The sequence below is a fragment of the Rattus norvegicus genome, chromosome 10 (genome assembly GCF_021556685.1).
Source record: "Rattus norvegicus strain SHRSP/BbbUtx chromosome 10, alternate assembly SHRSP_T2T, whole genome shotgun sequence".
Taxonomy (NCBI): domain Eukaryota; kingdom Metazoa; phylum Chordata; class Mammalia; order Rodentia; family Muridae; genus Rattus; species Rattus norvegicus.
Window position 1 is genome coordinate 49,661,674 of NC_141543.1, and position 15,907 is coordinate 49,677,580.

A 15,907-nucleotide genomic window follows, 5' to 3' on the forward strand; every position below is an offset into this window, starting at 1 on the left:
ACCAAAGAAATCCAGGATGTCAAGGTGCTTATTGATGCCAAAGAAAGTCATTCTGCATGGGACCGCCAGCCGCCAGTGCCAGACACTAGGCTTTAGAACCAGTAAAGAAAAAAAAAAGAGGTGCAAACAAAACAAAGGGTTTCAGCATCCCCTTCTAAAGCTACCACCAAACCCAAATGTATCTGCCTTTAGTGGCTGAAACAGAAGTCATTGCTTCCCAGACTTTCCTTTTTCATTTTCTTCTCTTAATTTTTCAGAGCTACATTTTGATTCACATTGTGTGCCTTTATGGGTGGTCAGAGGACAACCTGTAGGAAACCCTTCTCTCCTTCTGCCCTGTGGACACTAGCTCTGGACTCTAGCCTTTAGGACTTGACACTTGATGTCTTTACACCCATTGAGCCACCTCTGGTGGCCTTCCGTTCTCACTTTCTTGTCTTCCTTTCTCCTGGGTTCTCCTTCCTTTCCTTTCCTCTCCTTTCCTTTCCTCTCCTTTCCTTTCCTTTACCAACCCTTTCTCCTCTCCTCTCTTCTTTCTCACAAACAAAACCCTCCAGTTTGCCAATGTTTTGCCTATAACCCAACAGGTTGGTCGAGTAACAGCAGGAGTTCTCCAGACCAACAATATTGCTTTATGAAGAATGGGATCCTCCATGGGAGAGCCAAGTGCTGAAGTGGGAACCCATGTCCTAAAGTGAGCAATGAATAGAACATTCAAAGAAGCTGGAGCAAGGGAACAGTTTGTTGTTACTCTTGTTTGTTTGCTTGCTTGCTTGCTTTTAAAGACATAAATGAGGAGGAATGTGCAGGATTATTAAGTTTTGGTTAAACAATAATCTTTGGCCAAAATTGCCAACAGCAAAAGAGAGAGAGAGAGAGAGAGAGAGAGAGAGAGAGAGAGAGAGAGAGAGAGAGAGATATGCATATTAATATTAGGCTCAAACTGTAACTAACTGACCTGTGGCACTTAGTCCCTTAGATGCATTCTTTAAGGTTTCTGTGGGTTCTGTGGAAACTCATGGTTCTAGAGTCTTTTTGACTGAATTTTATTTGGTGTGTGAGTAAGTTAACTCTTCCTTCACAACCTGTCTGCTCCACACCTCCACACCTCCACACCTCCCTCCACACCTCCCTCCACACCTCCACACCTGTTAAGAATGACAGGAAGTTACTGTTACTTTGACAACTTTTATACTTTATACAATTCCAGATCCATTAGGTATGGATTTGGGGCTTTTTGGGTTTTTTTTTTTTTTTTTTTTGTCTTTTTAAGATTTACTGCCTTCAGACACACCAGAAGAGGGCATCGGATCCCATTACAGATGGTTGTGAGCCACCATGTGGCTGGTGGGAATTGAACTCAGGATCTCTGGAAGAACAGTCAGTGCTCCTAACCACTGAGCCATCTCTCCAGCCCTGTTTTTTGTTTTTTTTTTTTTTTTTGTCGTTTGTTTTTTTTTTTTTTTTAACCACATTAAATGAACAGTAAAATAGAACATTTTTATTCAGGATCAACCCCTCCCCCATAGAGGAGTGGCCACTGCAATGTGGCCTTGGAGTGAGGGAGAGAGGTTTTTGTCCACTCTGAACACAGTGTAGACACACAACAACACACTGCCAAGATGGATAGAAAGTGACTTAGATGTTGACATCAATGCAAGGGATACTTCATGCAGTCGTGCTTATTATTAAGTTTTGATGAATATTATTCTCCCTTGTTAAATAGCCTCTAAAACAACATTTAATGAGCCAGGTTTAGCTGTCAACTCAGCCCACTGGAGAAGGAAGCAAGACCATCAGAAATGCAAGGCTAGACGAGCTACAAGAGCTAAGATGTCCTTTTTTGTTCTTTTGTTTGTTTTGATTTGGTTTTTTTGTTTTTTGGTTTTTTGGGGTTTTTTTTTTGTTTTGGGGTTTTTTGTTTTTGGGGTTTTTTTGTTTTTGTTTATATTTTGGTTTTTTTGTTTGTTTGTTTTTGTTTTTGTTTTTTTTGAGGCAGGGTTTCTCAGTGTAGCGCCAGCTGTCCTGGAACTGGCTCTGTAGACCAGGCTGGCCTCAAACTCTGATCTGCCTGCCTCTGCCTCCCGAGTGCTGGAATTAAAAGCATGTACCACCACCGCCCAGATGAGACTTTAACAGTAAGAATAGCAAGCTCCAGGGTAAAAGTGAGCAGTAATTGATTCTACTTTGTATCTTCATACGCATGGTTGAGCCTCATCTCTTTTATATATTTTTTTACACACACTGTTTATGAAACTGTCCCCTTTTGCTTGCAAACACAGTCGTTACTTTGGGAGACTACAATTGACAGTGGGGTTTCTGGCTTAGTGTAGAGAATCTTGATATTTACTAATTTCCTCAGTTTGTTTGTTTGGTTTTTTTTTTTTTTTTTCAGTGTAGGGCAGTAATTTCGCATGCACTAGGCAGCTCCGGCCACTACCACTTTAGTAGGTGAAACATCTACCGTTGTTTGAAGGAGCATCTCTTTTATGTTAGTTTGATAGTAGTGTTATTTTTCAAATTTCTCTTTCCTATTCATATTCTTAAACAATTGGTAATTTTTTCTCTGATGTATAGAGGTCTGTAACATTAACCTTCCCACTCTCAGTACTTGCAAATTTAACCCAAGATCTGTTTACGTTAAGTGTTATAGGAGGGTTGACACCCAAAATGTTTTTTTTTTCCTTAAGTGATTTTTCTCTGTTTGGTTGTTTGCTTGCTTTTATTTTTCAAGACAGGGTTTTTTTGTGTAGCCCTGGCTGTCCTGGAACTCCGTCTACAGACCAGGCTGGCCTCAAACTCTGACATCTGCCTGCATCTGCTCCCCCTCCCCACCCCGCCCCACGCCGCACCACCCCTCCCCGCTTCCTCCCCGTGCTGGGATTAAAGGAGTGTGCCACCATTGCCTGGCTCTAATTTTTTTTTCTTACAATATTGCTTTGAAAGCAATATTTCTCTTCTTGATAACCAAGAATATGTTGTTGACAAACGACAGCATCAAGATAGCCAAGGCACCAGCAGCCAGCTGAATAGGCTCCCAGGTTTGTTCTTTTACCAAGCATTGGCTGGGCATCTGCCAAGTGCAAAATTATCTTTCACCCCGCAGACACCGGAACGACAGCCGCCTCTCTGTGTGGGAGATTATAATTCTCTCTGTATTTCGGTGGGATATTAAAAAAAAAAAAAAGACTGTGTGTTGACGTGAAAGGAGCTCATAGAAATTATGCACAAGTGTGTGCAGGGCACCTTGCCTGCTTCTTCATCCACATGAACTGACAGCATCTAACAGGCATTAAGTCATCACATGAAGAAATAGAGACGCAAAGGAAGTAGATTGTCTGCCCCAGGTATGGAAGCTAACTGGCCTCCAGACCAGGATTTGTCAGTTTATAAAAGCCAGCTCTCCAAGTGATGCTGAAATGTGAGCCATGAGAATATTCAGCCTTTTTATTTTCTCTCAGTACCATGCAGAGGGGGGGCGGGGCGGGGGATGGTACGCGAGAGCGCGCGCTGGGTAGAGTGTGTCAACCTGCTGTGTCCTGTAATTAATACCCTTCTCCAAATGAAAGTCTACCCAGCCACACACACTTCCAGTGAAACATCCTTTGTTTGTTTTCAGATTTCCCAATGAACTGTTGGAATTTGGTCATAGAAATGTCTTTGCTTTTGTTTCCCCTGGATGGAGAGTGACTAGAAACAAATGGAAGTCAGAAGCTGTCACCTCCTCTATCTAAGCAGGCAACAAGCTTCTCCTTCATTAGCTGAGGGTGAGAACGAAATGGCTAGCGATTTAGCTTAACAAGGATCAGACCCGGGCTGCCTAGTTCCCTCACAGCCAGGTCCACAGTCAGGGGAGACGCTAAACCATCTATGTTAAAACAAAGGGTTCAGACAAAGATAAGATACCTGAGCTTGCTCAGTCAATGCACTTTCGGATTGGTTGGGATAGAAAACCAATAGAAAAGAAGAAGCGTGGTCACCTAGTTACAACATTTTATGCTTGTCCAATCAGACGCGAGTACTTTGGAGCCTTCATTTAAATATAAAGATGACAAATATCCCTGCCTTCCCCGTATCCCTGTTCGTCTGGGTGCAGCCAGTGCAGCAGGATGCCGGAACCTTCCCGCTCCACTCCCGCGCCGAAGAAGGGTTCCAAGAAAGCCATCACCAAGGCACAGAAAAAGGATGGCAAGAAACGCAAACGGGGCCGCAAGGAGAGCTACTCCATCTACGTGTACAAGGTGCTGAAGCAGGTGCACCCGGACACCGGCATCTCGTCCAAGGCCATGGGCATCATGAACTCGTTCGTCAACGACATCTTCGAGCGCATCGCCAGCGAGGCCTCCCGCCTGGCTCATTACAACAAGCGCTCGACCATCACGTCCCGCGAGGTGCAGACGGCCGTGCGCCTGCTGCTGCCTGGGGAGCTGGCCAAGCATGCCGTGTCGGAAGGCACCAAGGCAGTCACCAAGTACACCAGTTCCAAGTGAGGCGCGGCGAGAGCGCCCCCAACCCAAAGGCTCTTTTCAGAGCCACCTTCCAGGCTCAAAAAAGGAGCGTTCTGCCTAAGATTGTCATTCACCTGATGAACATTGGGATGGGGTGGAAGAGAGGGAGGGAGGGGTTGTACTGGACCGCGGGACCCTGAGATATAATACCTCTTGTTCATAATGGTACATTAATAAATTTGTCTGGTTCAATTTTGGCCAAATCGAATGTAGTTTAATAGATGGCTCCTGGAGAAATTTGACATGGGTTGCGCGGTTGGGGGGGGGGGGGCTGTGTCAGCAACAAGATTTCTCTCCATTCCCCTCCCCCTGCAGAGTACTGTGTGAGGCTCAGGGTGCTGCGCTGTCAGAGCTGATGCTCTCGGAGCCATCTTGCTCCATCACCTTGCCAGGATTAAAACATTCTGGCCAAAAACAGTTTAAGCAGGTCTTCTATTGTATTCTACTAGAAATGCCTAACAGTGGGATGTACAGCCCCTGCTCTCCAACCTTACCTAATTAGGCAACAATCTTTCCGGTGAAGACTGGTATATTATCCATAGACGTATTTAAACAATGAAAGGTCCTTTTGTTTCATCTCAATGTATGCGTATGTGTGAGAGTATATATTATATAAATGTGTATTTACATTGACAGAACTCTAGTAAATGGTGAAGCATCCTTTAGAATAGAACCTTTAAAATAACAAAAAGCTACGCACGTTGTATTCAGTGTAGGTTGCATAAATGAGTAAGGCTTGCAAGAATAGTCCAGGGGCTGGGGATTTAGCTCAGTGGTAGAGTGCTTACCTAGGAAGCGCAAGGCCCTGGGTTCAGTCCCCAGCTCCGAAAAAAAGAACCAAAAAAAAAAAAAAAAAAAAAAAAAAGAATAGTCCAAACTATCCTTCCTCTAAAATTCAAATATCGGTGGTTCTTCACTATATGTCAGAGAAGCCCATCTTTCTTGAACTCCTAGTTGCCCCGGGTTCCGATTTCATGTTGGTTTCACTGGTGAACAATGGCAGTCTTCCTCCTCACATTGCCTCCACTCGTTTGTCAACATTTAACCTCTTCCTGTCTCATACAAGAAAGACCAGAGTCTTTCTATTGGCAATTTCTTCTTAAAGAGACAGGTTTTTTTTTTTCACTCGCTCAAAATTCTTGGTTGGTTCCCTACTAATTAGTAAATTGGTTTTGAACATCCAGTAAAGAGCAGGGAACAGCCATCTTATTGTTTCAGACTACGTGCCTGCAAATCCTCACCCCCACTCCCAACCTCACTAAAATTAAGTTTTTCAGGTCCAGAGAACTAGCCATTTGCATTGTCCTAATTCTTACGATTGCAGATTCTCATATATGTGTTGTACACTCCTAGCATTCTCCAATTTTCAATTTCACCTCTTAAAACATGAAACTAGAGACATTAATTTTGTATACAGTCGCTCTCAGTTTTCTATATTATAAAATCTCAACAGCAGAGACAAATTTCTTCATTAATTTCTCTACTCCTTAATGTTCACATTCTACGAAAGGACAGATCTTCCCCCATTCTGAGCTGTGGCTGCCGATATAATATACCTGGGCAGCTTATTCTGAACTTCCAGCTTTTGTTAAACACACACACACACACACACACACACACACACACACAATCCATTGCATTAACGACAACTATAAATGTGCTGTTAGAGAATTAATTATACTTGGAAATTGTGTGCTAGATTTGCTCATTGCTTTTCCCCCCTCCCCTTGGTAGTAAACAATGTTTAGGTTCATCTTTCTTCTAGAGGGAAAGGTTTCATTTTATTAAAATCGTGTGTTGTACTGTACTGGATCTAGAAGAACAACTGTAAATACTCCTCTAAAATTGGATACTTGGGTCTGGAGAAATGGCTCCGGGGTCAAGAATATATATTGCTATTGCAAAGGACCTTGGTTCAGTTCCTGGTATCCATATGATGGCTTTACAACCATCAGTGACACTAGTTTCAAGGGATCTGGCTCCTTCCTGTGACCTCCTCTTCTAACTTCTGCACAAATCCTGTGCATATAAATGCAGGAAAAAAAAACACTCATAGTTAAAATTTAAAAATGAATAGTTGGCACCAGAGGCCAGCCATGCAGCTCTGTAGTAGCTTGACTGTCATTTGGCATCAGCTCACAGAAGATCACATTCTATCTTTTTTTGAATCCCATTTGCATTTTATTTGGTGACAGGGTCTCTCTATGTAGCTCTGGATAGCCTGGCCTTGAGCACACAAAGATCCACCTGCCTCTGTTCCTCCCAGCTGCTGTGGTTACAGGTCTATGCCACCATGTCTGGCTTTCAAATCCTCTATTTTTTTGAGACCATTAAGAATACTGACAGAGGGGTTGGGGATTTAGCTCAGTGGTAAAGCACTTGCCTAGCAAGCACAAGGCCCTGGGTTTGGTCCTCAGCTCCGAAAAAAAAAAAAAAAAGAATACTGACAGAGTGGTGGTGCATGCCTTTAATAACAGCACTCAGGAGGCAGAGAAAGGAGGTCTCTGAATTCCACACCGGTCTGGTCTACACAGTGCAGTCTAGACCAGCAAATCTTACAGGAGTAATTGACAACTCCTCTCTCTCTCCCTCTCTCTCTCTCTCTCTCTCTCTCTCTCTCTCTCTCTCTCTCTGTGTGTGTGTGTGTGTGTGTGTGTGTGTGTGTCAGAGAGAGACAGAGACACAGAAAGAGATGGAGACAATGTTTCTGAAGATGGATCACGGCTTGTGTTTTCCACCATAACAGAGGAGGAAACGGATTGGCTGAGTCAGTTATGACAAGGCTTCCTTTACTATGTGCTTATTTCTATCTTTCCTAAAGATGTCAAGTGAAAGTAATGCTGTATACCACACACTGACTGCTTGTACCCAGGAGTGAACTTGAAATAATAATCTGGGCAGGCAGACAGAAGAGGACTGAGCTGCATCTCAATGGAGAACTTTGACTAATGCTTGAGGTCTAGGGTTCAAATCTTCAGCCAACCCCTCCTCCCATCAAACCTCCGTGAAAGACTAGCTTCACAAATTACCGAAACTTAATGATTTATGTCTTAAATGATTCTGTGCTGCTCCTGTGTCCTTTTTTCCAAAATACTGAGATAACTAGGTTGGCATGTTAAAATTTCAATAGACAATCTGGAAGCAGCAGTGAATTAAATGCAATATACATACAACTGCTGTTGGCAGAATTTGAAGCAGAAGGAATATAAGAGAGACATTCTCAGTGACAATAACCTGAAATACCTTTTTAAGAACCGGGAAGGGGAATAACAATCGAAATGTAAAAAAGAAATACTCAAGTTAATACAGATTAAGAAAATAAAAATAGGGGTTGGGGATTTAGCTCAGTGGTAGAGCGCTTGCCTAGGAAGCGCAAGGCCCTGGGTTCGGTCCCCAGCTCCGAAAAAAAGAACCAAAAAAATAAATACATAAATACATAAAAATAATAAAGAATTATTTTGACCTGACTCTGGTGTTAAATTGATAAAGCAATGGGTGTTTTAAAGACTGATTTTAAAAAATGATTAAAAAAAAAAAAGAAAACCTCTTGCTTTGTCATTTGCATCTTTGCAGTTACTTGAACTTAGGATAAAAAATACTTCAGATGCTAACTTTTAAAACACAGGACGGTATCAAAACCCCTTTTATGTGAACCAAGCTGGAAAGCAGAAGGTGGCACAGCTACTGTAGAAATTCCAGCAGAGATATCCTTCCCCCAAATGCCTATTGACATGAGCCCAGATGAGAGGGGCTCCCTTTGACAACTTGGTTAAAAAAAAAAATCAAATTTACATAGTATTCCCTGTTGGAGACGAAAGGATTTTTCGACATGTCTCATAACAGCTCAAATAATTACCATGAGTCCTCTTTTCATAAACAGAAGCCAAACCAAACATCCCCGATAAAAAATGACATTCCCATCTGGAACACATGGGCACTGCAAAAAATTTCCTGAACAAAACACCAATGGCTTACGCTCTAAGATCAAGAATTGACAAATGGGATCTCATAAAACTGCAAAGCTTCTGTAAGGCAAAGGACACTGTGGTTAGGACAAAACGGCAACCAACAGATTGGGAAAAGATCTTTACCAATCCTACAACAGATAGAGGCCTTATATCCAAAATATACAAAGAACTCAAGACGTTAGACCACAGGGAAACAAATAACCCTATTAAAAAATGGGGCTCAGAGCTAAACAAAGAATTCACAGCTGAGGAATGCCGAATGGCTGAGAAACACCTAAAGAAATGTTCAACATCTTTAGTCATAAGGGAAATGCAAATCAAAACAACCCTGAGATTTCACCTCACACCAGTGAGAATGGCTAAGATCAAAAACTCAGGGGACAACAGATGTTGGCGAGGATGTGGAGAAAGAGGAACACTCCTCCATTGTTGGTGGGATTGCAAACTGGTACAACCATTCTGGAAATCAGTCTGGAGGATCCTCAGAAAATTGGACATTGAACTGCCTGAGGATCCAGCTATACCTCTCTTGGGCATATACCCAAAAGATGCCCCAACATATAAAAAAGACACGTGCTCCACTATGTTCATTGCAGCCTTATTTATAATAGCCAGAAGCTGGAAAGAACCCAGATGCCCTTCAACAGAGGAATGGATACAGAAAATGTGGTACATCTACACAATGGAATATTACTCAGCTATCAAAAACAACGACTTTATGAAATTCGTAGGCAAATGGTTGGAACTGGAAAATATCATCCTGAGTGAGCTAACCCAAACACAGAAAGACATACATGGTATGCACTCACTGATAAGTGGCTATTAGCCCAAATGCTTGAATTACCCTAAATGCCTAGAACAAATGAAACTCAAGACAGATGATCAAAATGTGAATGGTTCACTCCTTCTTTAAAAGGGGAACAAGAATACCCTTGGCAGGGAAGATAGAGGCAAAGATTAAAACAGAGACTGAAGGAACACCCATTCAGAGTCTGCCCCACCTGTGGCCCATGCATATACAGCCATCCAATTAGACAAGATGGATGAAGCAAAGAAGTGCAGACCGACAGGAGCCGGATGTAGATCGCTCCTGAGAGACACAGCCAGAATACAGCAAATACAGAGGCGAATACCAGCAGCAAACCACTGAACTGAGAATAGGACCCCCGTTGAAGGAATCAGAGAAAGAACTGGAAGAGCTTGAAGGGGCTCGAGACCCCATATGTACAACAATGCCAAGCAACCAGAGCTTCCAGGGACTAAGCCACTACCTAAAGACTATACATGGACTGACCCTGGACTCTGACCTCATAGGTAGCAATGAATATCCTAGTAAGAGCACCAGTGGAAGGGGAAGCCCTGGGTCCTGCTAAGACTGAACCCCCAGTGAACTAGACTGTTGGGGGGAGGGGGACAATGGGGGGAGGGTGGGGAGGGGAACACCGATAAGAAAGGGGAGGGGGGAGGGGGATGTTTGCCCGGAAACTGGGAAAGGGAATAACACTCGAAATGTATATAAGAAATACTCAAGTTAATAATAAAAAATAAATAAATAAATAAATAAAATAAATAAATAAATAAATAAAAAAAATAAAAAAAAAAGAAAGGACCTATCATGCTTCCCTCCAAAAGACCCAACAAGGAGCTGAAAGAGTCAGATGCAGATATGTGCACCCAACCAATGGGCAGAAGCTGCTGACCCCTCTGGTTGAATTAGGGAGAAGCTGGAGGAAGCTGAGGAGGAGGGAAACCCTGTAGGAGGACCAGCAGTGTTAATTAACCTGGACCCCCGAGATCTCTCAGACACTGGATCAGGCAGCATACACCAGCTGAGATGAGGCCTCCAACACAGATACAGCAGAGGACTCCTGGGTCTGGGTTCAGTCAGAGAAGGATGCACCAAACCCCTCAAGAGACTGGAGGCCCCAGGAAGTTTAGAGGTCTGGTGGGGTGGGTGGGGTGGGAACATCCTTGTGGAGCCTGGGGTGGGGGCAGGTATGGGATGTGGAACAGTTAGGGGTGGACCTGGAGGGGAATAAAATCTGGAGTGTAAAAATAAATAAATATTTTTTAAAAGAAAAAAAATGGCATTCCCCAAATAAATGCTGAGTGTGGACTATTCTTCTACTAATGCTTCACACAAAACAACGCAGCTTTAGGGGAGCAACTCTTGCTCAAAACAAACAAACAAACAAACAAAAAACCCACAGAATTCTTTCCCATCACCCATCCCCTAATCACTGAAACTGCTGCTGGCAGTTCAGGCAGAATACATCATAGCTCCTGCACACAGGCATTGTGGTGTGCCGCACCTTCCCCCGCCCCCTTTCCAACATACAGCCAGTGCAGATTTGTTGACATGATATGTCAGAATGGTCGTTTTCAGGGAATCAAGACGCTCTCTATACCAGAAGAGGATGGGAAACGTACTAAAGGGATTGCAGGTTCGGGGACCACGAAGGGGTCGCACGCCCAGAATACCACTGCACTGTGACCTCGCCCACCGAAGCTCCAGGCGTGGGGAGGGGACTTACGCCCCTTGCTACTCGCGCGGCTATCGTTCACTACGCTTAGGAAGAGCAAAGCAGCCACATCATATTCCCTCGCTCAAAAATCTGACTTGGCCACACCCAGTGTCAGGGAACGTCTCAGGCGAGGGACCATTATCAGTGACCCACACTGTGTTCAAGACCCTTTTAACGACTGTATGGGTGGCTCTGAAAAGAGCCTTTGAATTGAGGGCACCCTCGCCGCGCCTCACTTGGAACTGGTGTACTTGGTGACTGCCTTGGTGCCTTCCGACACGGCATGCTTGGCCAGCTCCCCAGGCAGCAGCAGGCGCACGGCCGTCTGCACCTCGCGGGACGTGATGGTCGAGCGCTTGTTGTAATGAGCCAGGCGGGAGGCCTCGCTGGCGATGCGCTCGAAGATGTCGTTGACGAACGAGTTCATGATGCCCATGGCCTTGGACGAGATGCCGGTGTCCGGGTGCACCTGCTTCAGCACCTTGTACACGTAGATGGAGTAGCTCTCCTTGCGGCCCCGTTTGCGTTTCTTGCCATCCTTTTTTTGCGCCTTGGTGACCGCCTTTTTGGACCCTTTTTTGGGGGCTGGAGCCGATTTGGATGGATCGGGCATAATGTCTAGTTGCACTGGAGAAACCGGCGCAGCCCTCTACTAAGTGTATTTGTATGTCTTGTATTCAAATGAAGGATCAGGCATCACTCCTTTTGATTGAATACAATTTCACATTACGTCATCTCGGGGTAAGGCATATGCAAATTAGGAGGGCTCGGGCGTCCCTTCTGATTGGCTTATATTGGCATCCAATAGGAAGGCTCAGTCTAGCCTCCCTCCTGATCATATATAAGAGCTTGCTGGCGCTTACAGATTCGTTTTTTGCCAGCTTTCTTCTGTTTCTGTACTTTTGGTCGTTAGGGGAAGATGTCTGGTCGTGGCAAGCAGGGCGGCAAAGCTCGTGCAAAAGCGAAGTCTCGCTCATCCCGCGCTGGCCTGCAGTTTCCAGTGGGCCGTGTGCACCGCCTTCTCCGTAAGGGCAACTACTCGGAGCGGGTGGGCGCCGGCGCTCCGGTGTACCTAGCGGCTGTGCTGGAATACCTGACTGCTGAGATCCTGGAGCTGGCTGGGAATGCGGCCCGCGATAATAAGAAGACGCGGATTATCCCGCGCCACCTGCAGTTGGCCATCCGCAACGACGAGGAGCTCAACAAGCTGCTGGGCCGCGTGACCATCGCGCAGGGCGGCGTCCTGCCCAACATCCAGGCGGTGTTGCTGCCCAAGAAGACGGAGAGCCACCACAAGGCCAAGGGCAAGTGAGGCCCTGCTGGTCGTTAGAGCAACTTTTACGGACACCAAAGGCTCTTTTCAGAGCCACCCCCAACCTCATTAGGAAGTGCTGTACACTGAGCCTGTCGCCAGTTACTGGCCGGCCAGGATCTCCCGACTCCTTTCCATGCGTTCCGGCATCCCAGTGCGACGCCTGGGGAGCTCATGGGAGGCTAACGGCTTCGCCTGCGGTCAGTTGGAGACGTTCGAGTTTCAACCCCGCCACTTCAGTGTCAGACACAAGGTTTCAGTTAACGTTCGTGTTTGGACTTTATTCTGTAGGAATTCGCATAAGGTTCTGGTTGGTAGACACTATAGTGTTTGCTTCTACTGAAACAGTAAATTGAGATGCTCAAATCAAACATGAAGTCCACTTGAATTAGGATCAGTTTAACGCCTTGGGGCTTCCAAAGGTTTCTGAGGAGAGGCTTGGGTATTTCAAAGCTACTTGTTTATATAAACGTTTTGTTATAAGGCGATTTACAACTTTGGAGTTTGCTGGTTTCTTTTGTGGGGGTGGGGAGCAGGTACTTAGAAGTAGGATTACAGGTGAGCATGGTGGTCCAGCAGGCATTTGGAATTAGTTAATTGGATCACTTAAGTAGCTTAATCTTGGGAAACAATAATTTGTATGATTTTGGTAAAACTAGGTTTGAGAGTACAGCAGTGTCCTTTGTTATATATAAGGAGAACGGCATCACACTAAATGTTTAGAGAGGACTGTGACTTCTACAGCATGAAGAATGGTTGGAGTTCCAGGTAAATCAACAGGAGCATGTAAGTGAGAAAGGGAGAAGAGGGTTAAATGAGTTGCCTTTAAATCCTTTAAAATGTCACAGAATCGGGCCTCTTTTCCCTGTTAACTGCTGCACGCTATTTAAATTTTAGCAATACAGGTCATCAAGACAATTATATAATATTATATAATTTATATTCTACCAAAACTGGATCTGTTCAAGCCTGGCTCCTCAGACACCATCTATAACTACAAGTCTGCTTATAAACTACCAACGTCTCAACCCATTTGCCTAAGGATAGGCAATTTCCTTAACAGTGAGTCTCAACACAACAGTGAAAACTGCACATAGATTATACATTTGCAAATCCTGGTCTCAGTAAAATAAAGCCAGAGGGTTCGACCCCCAGAGATCTTTTCCTTATGTTTTTTTGTTAGAATCTCTGGTTCTGGTTTTAGTTTGTGTTCATAGGTCATTGTGGTTGCTTAAACGCTTGAGTGGTGGTTAAACTTCTTAGGAATTGGGTAATGTTACCATTTCATGAGGATAGAGACATTGTGGAGGGAGGTGTACTCGGGCAGTTTCTCATCTAGTCTAAGGCTGCTGTCAGATGCACAACCACCTCCCAAAAGGAGTATTTAATTTCCCATTAGGTAAAATGTAATGCAAAGATGCAGCTCATAAATTGCCCAGGCATACGTGGCTACTAAATAATTAACACAGATTGTGAATGTGTCCAAAATTATAGAAAGTTGCAATTGAAGCAGCTGTGATCTAAGATCTGATCATCTGGATAACCATTTCCAGAGATGTAATGTACCAACAGCAGCTACCTTGAAAAGAGAATGTTCACTGGATTCAGGCACCCTGTGATCCATTCCTAGGTATATGCCCAATAAAATAAGAGTATGCATATAACATAAGCTATACAGATGGGAGAAACAGTATCATTCCTAAAACCTAAAAGGTAGAGGAAACCCAAATACTCATCAGCCAATGAATAGATTAACACACTGCTCTCATAAGGGACTGGACAAGATGAATGTCCGGAATCAGACAATAGATACAGGAGCTGAAGGAGGGAAAGAGTCCATACAGACCTTCCTGGTGTGGTCATGGAAGAAGGCATAAGAAATGTGCTAAATGTCCCTCAGCTGTTCACATGAAAAGGGTCACCGTATCTTGTGAATTTCACCCAAGTTTGTAAGAAACTCAGTGACTAAAGACAGGGGCTGCAGAGGTGACACAGTGCCTAAAGAGCTTGCTGTGCAAGCATGAAGACCTGAGCAAGTCCAGGACCCATGTAACGCAGGGCCAGGTTAGCACTTGACTAGTTCTAGTGCTTCCAGGGAAGAGAGGAGAATCCCCGGAAACTCACAGGCCAGCTGCTGTGGTCTAGACAGCAGCTAACAAGAGACTCTGGCTCAAGGTGGAGGTTGAGATTGTCCTCATGAGGACCTTCATACATGAAGACACGCATGCATGCCTGCACTCACACATTCATACATTCATACATGCACACACGTGGGGGTGGGGGCATGGGAGGACTAAGGAAACCTGGAAGAGCTAAGGACAGAAAGAAGACTGAGATGTAGTGCAGCGCTTCCTTTATAGAATAAAACCGGCCTGCCTCAGGTAAAAGGTGAAACTCATGTACCACAGCTGCCTTCATCGGAGACCATGCGGAAGGCCGGTGTGGACCCGATCCTCACACGGCTGTAGGTCTGAGCAAGCCTTAGCAGATAAGCTTGCCAGGTTCATCCTGTGTGAATGTCGTGTGGAGGTCTTTCCTTGGCCCACTGTGTCTCTGAATACAGGCCTGTATTAGAATTATTTCAGCCACTCTCCATATGTCCCTATGCACTGCTGTTTATTGAAGGCAAGAAAGAAGGTTCCAGAAGAATGTAGCTTGGAACAACCTCGGAAATAACTCTGGACATTTGTTGCAGCGTGTGGGAGCTCTCTCCGTAGCATCCTGTGTTCCTCTTCTGGGTGTGTGGGTGTGGGTCTTTCCTCCAGCCCTCGCTTCCCACATTTAGTCTCTACTTGTGGGGCCATTTCTTGCAGGTTCACCCACATATCCAATAATCTCCCACCTCAACAAAATTAAAAATAGACCTAATAATATGTCCCAGCTCCCCTGCTCCTGGGCATCTATCCAGACAAAATGAAATCCGTATGTGGGAGAGACATATGTACGGACATCTCATTGTGGCACTGCCGACAGCTAAGATAGCTAAACATGGTACTAACCTGAATGTCTATGAAGGAGCAGATAGAGATCTCCAAAATGTGGTATATACACAGATAAATACGACATAGGCTTTAAAAAAAACCAAAATTTCATTTGTTGTCACATGGAAAAGCCTAGAGGATGTTTCAGTGTCTTTTGGCATCACAGGATTGGTTCCAGGATCATCTTCCTGCCCAACCCCCAGCCGGGCAGGCACCGAAATCTATAGGTACCCAGTATCCTTATATACAAAGTCATAATATCTGCTTATAGCCTACACATGTCCTGAGTGTCTTAAAGTATGCCACCATGACTCCTTGTAAATAATGCAATGTAACTATAGGGTAAATAGTTGTACTAGGTTGATCAAAAATCATTTTCATAAAGCTCTGTGCATATTCAGATAACTCAGGAGAAGAAAGCTGAAGAGCCAGGAAAGGTCACTGGAGACTCCGCAGGGATCAGCTGGAAAATGACAAAAGCTTCTCTGGTAGGTTAATGAGGTAGTTCAAGGACCACCGAGGCTGCACTTTGCCATATTGTCCCTCAAACTAAGCTCTGGGGCTCATAACAAGCTCCAGGCCAGTTGGACTCAGGCTGTGTAGACAGCTCCTT

General features: G+C 44.6%; 3 protein-coding genes across 3 annotated transcripts; 2 read left to right on the forward strand and 1 right to left on the reverse strand.

The window, feature by feature from the left end:
* Window positions 1–4,079: 4,079 nt before the first annotated feature.
* Hist3h2ba (histone cluster 3, H2ba) lies at window positions 4,080–4,709 on the forward strand. The gene has a single exon (NM_001111127.1). It carries the CDS (start codon window positions 4,110–4,112, stop codon window positions 4,488–4,490), a length of 381 nt encoding a protein of 126 aa, NP_001104597.1. The 5' UTR covers window positions 4,080–4,109; the 3' UTR covers window positions 4,491–4,709.
* Window positions 4,710–10,950: 6,241 nt separating this feature from the next.
* Window positions 10,951–11,698, reverse strand: H2bc27 (H2B clustered histone 27). The gene is given in 1 exon segment (NM_001109641.1): window positions 10,951–11,698. A coding segment is annotated over 1 exon segment (381 nt). The 5' UTR covers window positions 11,615–11,698; the 3' UTR covers window positions 10,951–11,233.
* A 217-nt stretch (window positions 11,699–11,915) lies between these two features.
* Window positions 11,916–13,469, forward strand: H2ac25 (H2A clustered histone 25). The gene is given in 1 exon segment (NM_021840.2): window positions 11,916–13,469. A coding segment is annotated over 1 exon segment (393 nt). The 5' UTR covers window positions 11,916–11,920; the 3' UTR covers window positions 12,314–13,469.
* Window positions 13,470–15,907: the final 2,438 nt, after the last annotated feature.

Coding starts and splice junctions, on each gene's coding strand:
- Hist3h2ba (NM_001111127.1), top strand. CDS start 4,110: ATGCCGGAACCTTCCCGCTCCACTCCCGCGCCGAAGAAGGGTTCCAAG.